The sequence below is a fragment of the Sarcophilus harrisii genome, chromosome 5 (genome assembly GCF_902635505.1).
Source record: "Sarcophilus harrisii chromosome 5, mSarHar1.11, whole genome shotgun sequence".
NCBI lineage: Eukaryota > Metazoa > Chordata > Mammalia > Dasyuromorphia > Dasyuridae > Sarcophilus > Sarcophilus harrisii.
Genome location: NC_045430.1, coordinates 199,793,555 through 199,808,424, shown reverse-complemented (window position 1 = coordinate 199,808,424; position 14,870 = coordinate 199,793,555). Strand labels below are relative to the sequence as shown.

Here is a 14,870-nt window from a genome sequence, read left to right as displayed (position 1 = left end):
CCACCTCCCGGTCTCCCGGGTCTCGCCCATCTTCTCCCGGGTCTCGCCCATCTTCTCCCGGGTCTCGCCCATCTTCTCCCGGGAGGGCTTTCAGAAGCCCCCCAAGCGCACCCCGCAGAGGAGGACGTCTGCCTGGGTATTAAAGGGGCGGACGTGCCGGAGGCGGGGAGTCCGTCCGCCCTCCCTCCGACGCGGACAGAGAGAAGGGGTGGGAGCGGGGCCGGGCGTCGGGGCCCGCCACAGCCTCCTCCTCGCGGCCTTGGGCAGCTTAAGTGAGCCCGCAGCCGCTCCGGGCCGGGCCGAGTAGCGGGCGGGAAGCACCGGCCCGCGGCGCTGATTGGCAGGGGGGCGGAGCGGCCCAGGCGACCGCGCTGCTATTGGCGATCCCTCTCAGGCGGCCTGGGCGGCCCTATGGGAGAAGGCCAGAGAGGCCAATCCTCTTTGTTCTCAAACGCCTACGGCCCCCGGGAAGCCGGTCTGGGAGGAGGGGCGGGGCGGGGCGGGGCCCCGCGGCTCGGGCTTTAAGCCCCTGGATGCCCGGGCAAAACAAAGTCATTGTTAAAAATGGAATGGAGGGAGGGTTTGCCGAAAGGAAGCCGCCGGGCACCTTCTGGGGGCCCTCAGCCACGAATCCTCTCCTCTAACCCAGATTCACCTTTACTACCCGCCGCATTCCAGTCGGCTAGGCCTAGACTCCTAGTGCGCCCCCGGGCCAGACCTTGTTGTCCGGTACCCGCTCCACATTTAGTGGCATCCTCTCAGCCAGCCTCCCGCAGACGCTCCTAGCCGCTCCCCATCCCACGGGACTGGCCCTAAGTGGTGCCCCGCCCCGCCCCGGAATAAAACAGCGAAGCCTCGGCTGGCACCCCAGGTTCCTGAAGAAGGCCGAGCTCAGGTCCCTGATGCTCCCCTTCACACCCACCCATTTTATGGGTTTTCACTCCCCACAGCCCGAGTGCAGGGTTTCATTTCCATGGCCTCAGACTCCGCTTATCAAACACGAGAGTGTGGGACTCAAGGATCCTCACTGCACCTTTCTTTCCCTCCACTTCAAAGAGCCCTCCCCAAGGTTGTTTTTGATTCCCCTAAGATGAAGATGCCCTATCCCTCCTCAGGGACCCTTTGTTCCCTTGGGTCAGTGGTTGATCCCAGGCACCACCTACCTTATTGCATAGTTAATCTCCCAAACTTTATATAGAGTAAGACTCTTGACAGAAAAGTCTAGGGAAACTAAGGCCCAGAGACATTAAGCAGTTTGTCCACGTTCAAACACTTCAGAGCCTCGTTGCTCCAAGGCCTCTGCCCTTTCCATCATATCAAGACTGTTTTTGGCAAGAGAGTTCACTAGTGACTTTTGAGAAAGCATTTCAAGAGAGCAGTAGCTTAAAGTTACTTTTAAAGTGAATGTGTGAGAAGGAAGGAGAAGCAGAAAGTTCAGGGCATTTACACATTTTCCTTTCTTGTTAGTGGTTCTTCTGTCCTTTTCCCAGAGGACGGTGCCATCAGGGAGATGTTGATATTGACATACTGTGATTTTGTGGTCCCCTGGTTTTAGGGGGAGGCTTCTATTCAAACAATAAGTCACTAAATCCTAAATCTTCTTGGTTTTGGAGTCTGTCTCTGGAAACTCCCAGGTTCAATCTGTCTGATTCTGAATGCACCACTCCTCAAATCATTGCTAACCGATAATCTGGGCAGTGATAACAAAATTCCAGAGAAAACTCCTCTAGATCATAGAATTAGCATGTCAGTGATGGAAAACTGGATAAATATGTCTCTCTGCTTCTGTTTACTTGCTAATTTATTTTGGAATTCAACCAGCTTTGTAATGGCAGTACAATTACAATAAACTTTGCTCCTTGACGGAGCAAACGGGTTCAAGCCTGCAAATTCTTTTGAGACACCTTGTGACACAGGTTTGTGACCCCAAACTTCAACACTATAACATGCAAGTGAATTGAAGTGAGGGAAGGCTGTACAAGGTCACCTGCCTCACTTTCCCCTCCAGAATCTTCTGGGTCCAAGACCAGATATAGATCAGGACGACTGCAGATGGCCTGGATGCAGTGGGAGACCTTGGGCAATGTATTTAAAACTGCAAAATCATTTTTTTTAAGACTCTGATCAGGATTTTTATATCACAACCTTAAATGCAATTAGTTTGAGATTTCATTAATTTTTTAAAATGTATATTAACATTGTAAAAGTTTTTAAAGTAAGTAATGTTGAAGGGTGTGACAGAAACACTTTCTTGATTTGTAAATTAAGTGTTAACTTTCTCCAGATTCTAAAAGGTGAAGAGAAACAGGACAAAAAAGAACCTATGATTTTTGATATGAAAAACTGTTAAGTAGGCAGTCAGATCTTATGCAATCTGTTAACAGAGTTTGGGAGTAGCCAGAACCTCACTCTAGTGTTTCAACAGAAACATTAGCCACAGCATGCCTCCTAACTAAAAGATTTTGTAATCACTAAAAACATCATAAGGGTCAGCATAGATGCAAACAATAAGTGTCAATAAAACAGTTCCTTAAAGTTCAGGGAGGATCAGGGGAGCTAAGGCTTTAGGAAGAAAAGGGAACAGGGCATCACAGGATTTAGATCTATAAGGGACCTTACTCATTTAAATTAGTCTTATCATTTTATAAATGAGAAAACTGGGGCACAGATGCCTTATTATTAATTAGCAAAAAAATTTAAGTTGTCTATTGATTCCTGGGACAAAGCATGGTATAACTGAAAAGGCATTAGATCTATTGTCTATTAGATCCTACCATTAATTAGTTTTGCACAATTCTAATATTCTAGAATCTTTATCATCCCAACCTAATACCATCCAGCCCTTACCCTGTGCCCTCTGGAATTTCCATTCCTTTTATCTACTAGTTCTTACAGAAACTAGGCTTTCCTCTAATGTCATAGCCTCCTTGGCCACTCCAATACTGGCTGAACCTTCAATTATTCTCCTCAGCTTCCTAGTCAAGGCAGAGTTGGAATATTCCTTGCTTTCCAGTGCCTTTTTTCAGGTTCTCCTCCACCAATCAACAACCTCCTTTCTTTTGAGGTTCATGTTATTCATGTCTACCATCCAATCAAAATGCTAGTAGCTTTTGTCTACAGACTATCAGGACATTCTCCCTTCTTCAATAAATTGGATATATAATTTATAATTTTCCTTTCTTCCCCAACTCCTGTTCTCATACTAGGGAGGTTTTCAAACAAACTTTGAATCTCAAATACCCTAACCACTCAATTCTTAAACCTACTCATCTCCCACAAGTTATTCCTCTACCCTATCTCAGCCACACACAAGTATTATATCCTTGTTCTTGCCATCACCTACAGATGTACAAACTCCATGTTCAAAAGAACTAAAAAATCCTCTTGCAATCTTAATCTGTTGGCCTTTCACTTTTCCCTCTGTCACCTCTTACACAGTCCTACTCTTCATACATATTATGACTTCTAATTCCTTGATCACTCAATTCTCTCCCACATCTCTTCTGCATTAGGCACTCTGTTCTAATGAAGCAATTCATTTCTACACCATCCTCCTCTCTTAAATCCCTAAGCCTCCTTATATATCACTGATGACATCCAGCCAAGTCTCAATCTTGGATCACCCCCATTTATTGCCTTTGTTCCTATACATGTGCTGCTAAAAGTGGAGAAAACCACAAAATCATTCTGACTAGGTCCACTACAAATTCATGTTAAACAGGGCCCTCACTGCTGCTAGGCAATCTTAATCCCTCATCAATTCACTATTCTATCTTCTATCTCTCATCCCTCCCTTCCCCCCATACATAAGCTTGCTGCTAAGACCTGTTGATTTTACCTTTGCATTATTTTTCAACTAAGTCCTCTTTCTCTCCTCTATCACTGCCACGACTTAGTGTAGGCCCTCAGAATCTCATCTTCATTACTGCAATAGCCTGCTGGTGAGTCAGTCTTGCCTCAAGTCTCTCTACCCCGTCTATGCCAAGCCACTAAAAATTTTTCCCTTAAGAACAGATCCTATCATATTACACCTCCTCCTCTCCCCCCCAGACACAAACTACAGAGGTCTCCTATTGTCTTCAGGAACAAATACAAAATGCTGTTTGGTACCAAAGTCCTTCATAACCTAGCCCACTCCTATCTTTCTAGTCTTACTTTTTACTTCCCAGTATATTTTTCTTCAATCCTCTTAACACTAGTCTCCTGTTCCATAAGCCCTTTTATTTCTAATATCTTTCCTCTCAATTATTTCCTATTTATCCCACATATAGCTTTCCTTGATTAAGATTCCTCTTTTTGTATCTCCAAGGCTTAGCACAGTGCTTGGCACATAGCTGGTGCTTACTGATTTTCAATGGAAGGAATAGGAGTTGGTGCCCTTCATATCTCCCAAGCCACTTTGTTAGGCCCATCTCCTCCTCTATACACAAGCAGGTAGTAGTTTCCAAAATATTCTGTAGTTAGAAGTGGTATAATATGGTTCTCTGAAACTTCCTTATCCATCCCTGGCCTGCCTTCTCTTATGCCATCTGGCACATGATAGACACAAAAGTGTGGACTGACTCCAAATATGTTCTTCACAAAGCCACTGGAGGTCACTCTGGGACTTGTTCCCACCAAGAACATGGTGTTTTCATACTGAAGCAGATTCTGCCTCCACCAAATAGACCGATTCCCTACTGCAATGATCAAAATTCATTCCCTTTCTTTTTCAAGTTCTTCAGGGCCTTATTCTTTGCTAATATGACTGTGTGCTATTCTAATTAATTCCTTGTAAGAAAGGTCTAGATGTACTGGAAGCAGTGGGAGATCTCAGGAGAGCCTTAGGTCAATGAACCAAACAGATTTCTTACAAATGTGGAAACAAGTAATCAACTGTTACTGAACTTGTAACTGATTGTATTATTTTCCAAAACTTTGAGGTACTTTTTGTGCCCAAGAATTCAAAATGTTTAGAAACAGAGAACCCAATGTACAAGACAGTACACAAAGCACAAGGAACACAAAACAAAGACACTTAGGAAAAAGCACTCAAGTAACCACAGTCCACAGTCAGTTTACCAAGATGAGTTCTATTTCTTGTTCTCTCATTTATCAATACTGACTCCTGTAATCCCAGTATAAAGGCCAGTCTAATATTAGAGAGGTTCAAATTCATCCTTTCATATTCTGTCCATAGGGAGTTTCAGAGGGAGAGTTGGTACTCTGCTCAAAGGCATTAGCAACAGCTGCTACCTTCAGACAACTGACCTGCCCTTTACAATTGTGGTAACATTTCAGAAGAAACACCAGCAGATAGTAAATAGGACCACAGATGAATTCTTAGGAGATAGCATGATGTGACCAAAGAACACGAAATAAGCAGTAACCAACTTGAGGTCTGGGTAACAAGACACACCTTCCTCCCCCTCTGCCCCCTACTAACTACCCACACTAGCTATGTGCACAAGGACAAGTCACTTCATTATGCCCATTTCCTCTTTTGAAAAGGAGGTGCCCCAATTAATAAATGATCAAAAAAAAAATCACCATATATGCCTAAAGGGCTTTAAATTCATGCATATCCTTTGAACCAATAATACCATTAGTAGGCATGAATATCAAGAGATTTAAAAAGAAAATACAAAACATACAAAAAAATGAAAAACAAACGTACAAAAAATTTTTATAGCAGTTCTCTTTTCAGGGCAAAAAACTGGAAATTGAGGGGATGCCCATCAATTGAAGAATGGCTGAATAAACTGTGGTCTATGATTATGATGGACACTGTTCTATGGCAAATGATCTGCAGAATACTTTCAGAAAAAACTGAAAGTCCTCCCTGAATCCAAGCAAAGTGAAATATATTGTAAACACAGTAATAGCAATGTTTTGGGATGATCAGCAGTAAATGATTTTGCTATACTCAGCAGTACAAAGACTCATGACTACTCTGAAGGATTTATTGTGAAAAATCCTAACCATTGCCAGAGAAGGAATTGATTGTGTCTGAATGAGACTGAAGCATACTTTTTTTTTTTTTTTTTTTAGGTTTTTTTATGTTTTTGTTGTTGATAGTGTGAGAAATTTCACATGACTTTTATGGAAATGTTTTGCATAATTTCACATGTGGTTTCCACTGGAGTTGGGGCTGAGGATAAAGGAGAGAATCTGGAACTCAAAAAATTTTAAAACAAATGTAAAAAAAAAAAGTTTAAAATGTAACTGGGAGAAAATACTAAGCAATTTTTTTTTTTTTAAAGGTAAGGGGGATAAAATGCCCACTACCTAGCTCGGAAAGATGTAGAAAAAAGTATTTGATAAAACTTAAATGCTACAGGAGAGAGCTGTTAACACTACTTCTGGAAGGAAACATTTCCATTTTAAGAGATCTTAACTCAAAGGAGTCACTTCATTAATTCATCGAACACATTTATTATGTTGTCCTTGCTGAGGTGGGGGAAGGGGGATACAGAATTAGCAGACAGTCTCTGCCCTTCAGGACTTCACAATCTAGTGGGGAATTGATGATGGGGAAGCAAAACTAGCACTAACCTGAGTCCTAGACCAGGCTCTGCCACAAACTAGCTGTGTGACCTTGGATATAGCTTCCCACTTCTCTGAACCTCAGTACCCTCATCTGCAAAATGAGAGGGTTGGACTAGTTAATTCAACTGAACAAACATTTTTTAAGCACCTCCTATGTGAACTATTCTAAGTTTTAGGAAGAGAGACAAAACACAGACCCTGCTCGTAAGGAGCATACAATCTAACCGGGGAACAGACAGGTACAGAAATAACAATGATACAACGGGAAAGTGAAATTAAATGTAAAGTTCATAAAAAAATGAAAGGAAAGATCACATTCACCTAGAGGATGGTGGGGGAGGGTAGTGAGGGAAGGTTTGTGGAGATGAAACCTGACTTGAGTATTCAAGGAAGGTATTTTGTAATAGAGGTGAAGGTGGGTGGGAAGGGAAGCATATTCCAAAATTCCAAAAATGGAAGACAGCATAAGGAACAGAGATGGGTGGGGACAAGATGAAAATGGGGGAGAGCAAAACCCAGCTTACCTCAAGTAAAGAATGTTATAGGAAATATGCTAGAAAAGAAGGATGAAAACAGATTATGGAATATCTCAAATGCTAGGATCAAGAGTTTCTACTTTCCTTGGTAATAAGGAATCACTGATGATTTTTGAGAAGTGACATGATCAAAGCAGTGCATTAAAAAGTTTAAGCAGCAAGGAGGGGATAGTTTGGAAGCATAAAGATGAAATAGATTATTACAATAGCTTAGACAATGAAATGAGACCCTCAACTATAACTGGTGAGATTGTACAGGTAGAATTATCAATACTAGATTTGGGGAGAGAAGTTTCAGAAAAATGGCAAGTTGTATGCATAAATAACTGAAAGAATGGTGGTTACAGCAAAAAGAGGATGTGAGAAAAGCAGGTTTTGTAGATTATAGGACGAGCCCAGTTTTGGATAGACTGATTTTACTGTGCCAATAGAACACATAAATGGAGATTCACAGTGAGCAGTTGGAACTATGAAGCTGGAGCTCTAGGGAAGAATCAATTTCTCATAAAGATTGGAATGGGAAAGCCATGAATAAAAAAGGGACAGGATAGTAATAGGGAAGTTATCCAGTTTGACCAGAAAAGATGTGGCAGTTACCTGCATAGACGTGATAGCTGAAGCTATGGGATCAAAAAATATTATCCAAAAAAAAAAAAAAAAAAAAAGGCAGAGAGAAGAAGGTTAAGTGTTTTGAGAGACACATGATAAAGGGGTAAGATGATGAAGAATCAAAAAGAGAAATGGACTAAGGATCTGTCAGAAGTAAAATAGTAAAAGGCAAACACCATGGAAGCCAAAATAGAGGGTATCAAGTATGATGGCCCAGGGATAATTATCAAATACTAGTTATCTAAGTATTCCAGTTCTAATATTATCTAAGCTCATGAATCTGAGGCATATACACAATAACTAAATATAAAGTAGTATTACTTGTAATATTGGAAGTTAAATCTCCCATGGAAGGCAGAAAAAACATTTAAAGAGGTCCTGTCCATCTACTGGACCTCATTTACATACATGTATGTATGCATGTATGTTCATTTCTGTGTATATGAATTGACACGAAAGGAGAATTAGCCCAGTACTGGCAACCAAATGTGGGATAATTGATATTCTCTAGAACTATTTTCCCTACTAAAGTCACTTTTTGATTACCATCTAGGGCACTGGCTAATAAAGAGCAAAATCTGGGTCTAACCAAAGTCTGCAACCTTATAACAACATCTTAATCACACTGATGATGCTGGCAGTATCTAGAGAAAACGAATTTAGAGAACCCACATTTGGATTTTGACTGTCACTTACTATCTGTGTGACCTTAAACAGGCCTATGGGCCTCACTTTCTTATATGTAAAATGCCAGGATTGGACATAATATCTAAACTGTTCTCTTCTGGCTCTAAATCTGTGATCCTAAAATAGTGGCAAAGTAAAAGCAGTAAAGATGATTCTGCCTTCCCTAGTTTAACCTATAGGAAGACCCACAGCAAAAAAATAGGAAGATAAAACTCCCTGGAGATATGGGTTCTTATCCCAGTTCTATTTGCTTGCCAGAAAGTCCTGAGTGGCTTCAGTTTGCCCTCCTAGAAAATTATCACAACCTCTATGGCTGAAATCGCTGCATTTTCTAGAAATTCCTAGGCATAAGAAACTGTTAAAGCCTACTGCACTCTGGAATTCCTAAAGCAGGGGACCTGACCCCATTCTCCTTCACCCACCACGCTAAGTCCCATTGATGCTTACTTTATTGTCCGAGTTACCTCTACACACATTTCCCTTGGAAAACAGCCTTCTCAGATGCCAACTTTTGCAATTCAATAAAGGAAGAAAATATGTTGTAGCCATAGCTGAAAATCTGCCTTATTCATTGGGACTTGAAGGAACCAGACTTACTTTATATGGCTTGATTCCAGAGGACCGAACTAGAACCAATAGGCAGAATATAAGGAAATGCCCTTTCACTTAATGTAAAAAAGAAATTTCCAACAATTAGATATTAAGCAACAGAATGAACTATCTTCAAAGGATTTTCCATCCCCATCCCTGGAAGTGTTTAAGCAGAGGCTGGTCTGTTAAATATATGAGATGAGATCAATTCCTCTATTAGATGCAAACTGGATGAACTCAAAGGTCCATTTCAACAGGTTAAGATCTCTTCCATGCCTATCCCATTCCTCTGTGTCTGTCTGTCTCTATAGTACAGTAATGAAAGCTAGAAGAGTTAAAAGAAATTAAGGATTTAGACAAAGTCTTGATCTGGGAGGGAAGGCAAAAAAGATGCTGTGTTGAGAATTCAAAGCTGAAACCAGTTATGGGTAGAGAAGTTACATATACATAAAAAAAAAAAAAAAAGTGAAGGAAAAGGGTAGATTTGAGCTGGGAGGCAGAAGAGGGTAGGTAGGAAAGGAAGTGTGAAGGGGACCAGAGAAATCAGATGCTGCCAAAAACTGACATCACTAGGGCATTTCCTTCTCTGGAGATGTCTAAATAAATTCAAATGCTGCCTAACATATTGGAGATCTCTGCATATGTCCCAGATGTTCTCATTCTTTCCAGCTGCTGATGCATCTTCTTTTCAAATACTTCTTCCCCAAGGGGCAAGAAGAGAAGAACTTCCAGTGAGGTGGAAACAGCCTGGGGTTATCTGGAAACTTCTAACAGACTTGCTGAGGCAAGGATACTGAGTCCTCTCTCCTGGGTCCTGACCAACTTCCAAGAGAAGCCTCCCATTCCTTACTCCATTACCATCACTAACATCTTCCATCATGACACCTTTGCCTACTCCTCAAAGTTTATCTCCCCGTCTTTGCTCTCCCACTCCTACCAGGTCAGGCCACATGCTTCCTCTGATGAGTCAGGAGCTTTTGCTCATGACTGAAGCTCTCCCCACAGGTGGCACAGATGAATGGCCCTTCTCGACCATGGCTCTTGCGGTGTGTGATCAGATTAGATTTCTGACTGAAGCGCCTCTCACAATCAGGGCAAGCATAAGGTCGCTCACCTGTATGGATGCGCCGGTGGGACACAAGGTTGGATTTCTGGCTGAAGGCCTTGCCACAGTCAGGACAGGCATAGGGCCTCTCACCTGTGTGGATGCGGCGATGGGCTGCCAAGTAGGGCTTGTGCCTAAAAGATTTGCCACAGTCGGGGCAAATGAAGGGCCGCTCTGGGGCGTGATCACGACGGTGGGCTGCCAGGTGACTTCCTTGTGAGAAACGGCGCCCACATTCTAGGCAGGCAAAGGGCCGCTCACCTGAGTGGATACGGATGTGGGCCACCAAATGGGTTTTCTTACTAAAGTTTTTTCCACATTCACTACATATGAAAGGACGTTCCCCAGGATGTAGTTGCTGTTGACCACGCAAAGACTTTCGGTTCCGAAACATGCGTCCACACTCATCATAGTTATAGGAGACAGCAGGATCCACTTCCTGGTCCTGCTGAAAGTTCATTCCCTGGTCCTGCTGGGGATCCAAGACCTGGTCCTGTTGGGAGTCCATTTGGCCTTGTTGAAGGTCTGTGGACTGATCCTGTTGGGATTCTACGAGCTGTTCCTGCTGAAGATTCATGGCCTGGATTTGCTGAGGATCTACAACCTGGTCCTGTTGAGGGTCTATGACTTGATCTTGTTGAGTTTCCAAGAGTTGAGGTGGAAGCTGGAAACTCCCTTGACTACTGGTGGCCTCCACAGAACCCTGAGGGCGCCGGTGAATCTTGCCATGAGACAAAAGGTTGGGTTTGTGCCGGAAGCGGCGCCCACATTCAGTGCATGGATAAGGCTTCTCACCGGTATGAATTCGCCGGTGGGAAGTTAAGTAGGGCTTATTAGTGAAACGTTTTCCACACTCAGGGCACTGGTGGGGACGTTCACCAGTATGCACACGGCGGTGAGCAATCAGATTAGGCTTGTGACGGAAACATTTGCCACACCAGGCACACTGGAAAGGTCGGTCAGCAGCATCACCCCCTGGCTGAGCAGCAGTAAGTGCTGGGCGGCCCCGGGGCCGTGGTGCAAGGGCTTTTTCTGATGCTTGTGCTTCAGCTACGTGTATCTGCTTGTGGGCAACTAGCTCAGCCCACTGTGCAAAACTCTGACCACAGCCACTGCAGATGAAACGGCGAGGTGGTGGAGCAGGTGGGTGGTTCTGTCGCAAGTGTGCACGCAGCTGGGAGGCTCGGCTGAAGCGTTTCTCACACTTGGGGCAGGCGACTGCTCGGGCAGATGAGGCATGAACTTGGCCATGAAGTGCAAGGGCCGCCCAGCTCCTGAAACTCTGCCCACAGACTTGGCAGAGGAAACCTGTAGCAGGAGGTATGGCTGTGGCAGCAGAGTGAGCCAGCCGGTGTAAGGCCAAGAAAGGAGCATGGTGAAATCGACGGCCACACTCAGGGCAAGGCAAGGGTGGACGGCCATGATGCCGACGAGTATGACGTCGCAAGGCTGCCCATCCAGGAAAATGTCTCCCACAGCGGGCACAACGGTAAGCACCACCCTGGAATAGGCCTCCATGACTAGATGCCACATTCCCTTCTAATTTAATCCTACGGGGATCCTGGTCTGACCCTTGGAGTGACTCCTGAAAGGATCCAGAGAAAAGCCGAGGCCGAGTTGGACCCATAGCAGAGGGTCTCCTGCGGCGACGATCCAGCCCTGCTGGGAAGAAAGAATCAGAGTTATTTTTAAAAGGCTACTATGTGACCTAGGGAAAATCTTAAATGACCTCTCTGGAACTCCATTTCCTCATCTATAACCATCTTTCTTAGGGTGCTGTTTCACTCTAAATATCATAGCCACCTTCAGAGTTAGAAAAGCTGGCTTCAGTTTTGGCCTATGACATAATGGTGGTCTGACCTCAAGCAAGGCCTTTAAATTTTTCAGGGTCCCAGCCAACTCACAAAGATCAGAAAGAGTAGCTGATTTTTTTTTTTTTAATTAGGAGGACAGTTCCCTGTACAATAGTAATCACAGGTCCAGTCCAAAAAAATAATAATAATACTTTTTTTGGTTTGTTTTAATCATTTCATACCTTCTTGCTTTTCACAAAGTCAGTCCTAAACATTCCAAGTTTAGTGCTCTCCCCTAGATTTTAAACTCAGACAACAGTGACTATCTACTCTGATCATCTTTGTAGCACAAGGGAAAAGCCAACATCAACCCTACTGCTCTATAAAGGAATAATCTCCTAGCTCAATTAAGCACTCTTGAAGGCAGTCCTTTAAACAAACCTGGGCAAGGAATAAGTCATCCTTCAGGGAAGTTCAGTCTATCTTTCCTACTCTTTCCCTAACCCAAAGAAAGAACAGAACATCAACACCTTCAGGGCCACAGCAAAGTAGAATAGCAAGAAGGTGCTCAAGACTCAGAGGACCAAGGGGACTGAGCAAAGGGACACTTACCTGTAGTGTTCCGGAGCACCCTGCCCCCACCAGAAGGGAGCTGCCCCCCACTGCCACATGGCTCCTCCCCAAAAGATCCTATAAGAAGAAACAGCCATATTGAATAAGGGGAAGAAGTGGCAGGGATCCTGATTCTTAACAAGGCTTTCTTTATTAGGATTCTTCCAGCTTCCTGCCTTGTCATCTCCTCTGTGTCCCTCCCTCCTCTGCTGCTTTTCTAATTTTCCTTTCTATTTTGAGAAACAGAGAATTGGCCCTTTCCCATAGATTAAGCAGTTGGATACAAGATTAAATCCAGCCCCACTGTAGCCATCATTTAAAATGTGACCCCCCCCCCCCCCCCCCATATATGTAACCCTCACCAAGCACAGGAGGGATCAGGAAGAAGCCCCAGACCCTACCCCTGGAATGCAGGAACAGACGATTCTCCTTCCAGCCTCGTTTCCGAATGAACCTACTTCTCCCTGAAGAGAGATATCTCCGATCCTTTCCAGAATGTAGGGATGCCTGTAACAACAAAGACTTCATCCACTCCACTACCCCCACACTGAACAACTACTGACAGACAGGGTCAGTCCTCCCAGAAAGATTTGGAAAAACTAGTTTTTGTGAAGCAACTGCGAGTTTCCTCACAAGTATTTTATATCATTGTCATTTCACCGGTGTGAGAGGGGAGGCACCTGAGGGTTTCACTGGACTCCATTTCCTATGAATCCAGTTCAACATCACGGCCAAAAGAATCAAAAGCAACCTTAAGCGGAGATAAGGGAGGTACCAAAGAAGAAACAGCCTGACAGTAGCTTCCCTGTTCAAACCACACCTGGGGGATTATGTTCAGTTCTAAGCACCCCCTTTGAGGAGGGACACTAACAAGTTTGAGCTCGTACAATCAGAAACACGATCGGGACGGATCTAGGCTGCAAGGCCAAGGACCGTGTTAGAACTAAGGATACTTAGCCTGGAAGCGTAGGGAGAGGCCGGGATTACTTACAGAGAATACACATTATACCCCTCCCATAAATATGCACCTACTTATATACAGGCACAGACACACATAGCCCCCCATTCCACTTGTTAACCACTGGAGTTGTTCCCGGTTTTCTTTTCTTTCCCCACGTCCATCTGAAATCTGCCTCCTGAAGTGTCCCGAGCTTTCTGGGTCTGCAAACCTTTGGGGCAAACCAAAACAAGCCCACCCTCCTTCCTTCCACACACTCATTAGACTAGTTCTGCTTGCCCCCAAAGCTCGGCAGTCACAAAGGACTAAAAGCTGCACGGAGGCAAACTTCACAAAGACGTAAAAAACAAAGCACCTCCTACGGCCCGACTCCGGGACGTGTGCAGGCCTTCGGGTGCTTGAGTGCAAAGGGGGCTCTGCGGACGCTAAGGGCCGCCGCCGCCCCCGGGTCTCTGGGGAGTTGTGTCTACAGTCCCCGGGACGGTCGGAAGGCCAGGCCTGCGCCCACACTCACGGACCGCCCCGGGGCGGGGGCGGAGAACAAAGGCAGGGCAGGGACGCGGGCCCGCCAGCCTGGAAGCCCGCCGGGCGGCGCAGCGCGCACACCTCCCGCCCGCAGGGGCGTGCGCGCCCTCCCCCCTCCCCCCGCAGGGGCGCCTCCCCCCCCGGGCGCACCTCCAGGTGTACGTGCGCATCCGCACGTCCCGCGCGACCCCCGCCCCCCCCGCACCTGCGCAGAGATATGTGCACACACACACACACTTGGGCACCCACGCGTGCTTCGGTCTCACAAGAGTCTCAGGCGTCCTTTGCTCCCCCTTCCCGTCAATCCCCCAATTTCCAGTGTTCAAGACCCCGCTCTCCTTCCTACCCCAGGCGCCGCCCCGCCCCCGCATGCGCCTGCCCGCGCACCCCAGGCACCGGCGCCGCCATTCCCCACCAAATTCCGCCCCTCTCTCCCGCCACCCCCTCCGCGCTCCTCCTACAGCTGTCCCCGCAGGGCCGTACCTCCCGGTCCGTGTGCTTGTATGCCCGTCTCCCATCCATGTACGGGGAAACTGGGGCCGCTTCCCCGCCCAGCAGCAGGCCCAGCCTCACCGCCGCCAGGCCCATCCCCTCCCCAGCACCTCCCGGGCTCCCTCGAGCGCTCCTTCCTCCCCCTGTCCGCGCGCCGACCCTCTGTGCCTCCCTCCTTCCCTGGCAGAGCCCACACCATGTGACTACCGGAGCTGCCGAGGGTCAGTCCCCGTGCTCGGGCGCAGGGCGGGGAGGGGCGGAGCTGCCAAGGCCTCTGCGGGGCGGGCGCGGCGGCGGCGGCGGCGGCCTCGAGCTCCGGGCCGCCGGCCCAGCCCGCCGTGCGAGTGCTTCGGCGCGAGCCGTTTGCCGGGGCCCCGCTCCAGTTTTACTCGCGGGGAAGCCGAGGGACTGCTCCGAGGTCACGCGATTGGCTG

The 14,870-nt window shown here is 46.1% G+C and overlaps 1 protein-coding gene across 4 annotated transcripts; it reads right to left on the bottom strand.

Annotated features, from left to right (window-relative positions):
• Positions 1-6,394: 6,394 nt before the first annotated feature.
• On the bottom strand, positions 6,395-14,628 carry REPIN1 (replication initiator 1). Of its 4 annotated transcripts, none has more exons than XM_031939378.1 (4): positions 14,428-14,628; positions 12,824-12,968; positions 12,462-12,539; positions 6,395-11,718 (listed from the first exon to the last, which is right to left on the bottom strand). In XM_031939378.1, the coding sequence occupies exons 1-4, from the start codon at positions 14,530-14,532 to the stop codon at positions 9,893-9,895; spliced, it is 2,154 nt and encodes a 717-aa protein (XP_031795238.1). In that variant the 5' UTR covers positions 14,533-14,628; the 3' UTR covers positions 6,395-9,892. The 4 variants fall into 4 exon arrangements, with proteins under 4 accessions (XP_031795238.1, XP_031795239.1, XP_031795240.1 ...); XM_031939379.1 differs by having other exon boundaries at positions 6,395-11,715; XM_031939380.1 differs by having other exon boundaries at positions 12,863-12,968.
• Positions 14,629-14,870: the final 242 nt, after the last annotated feature.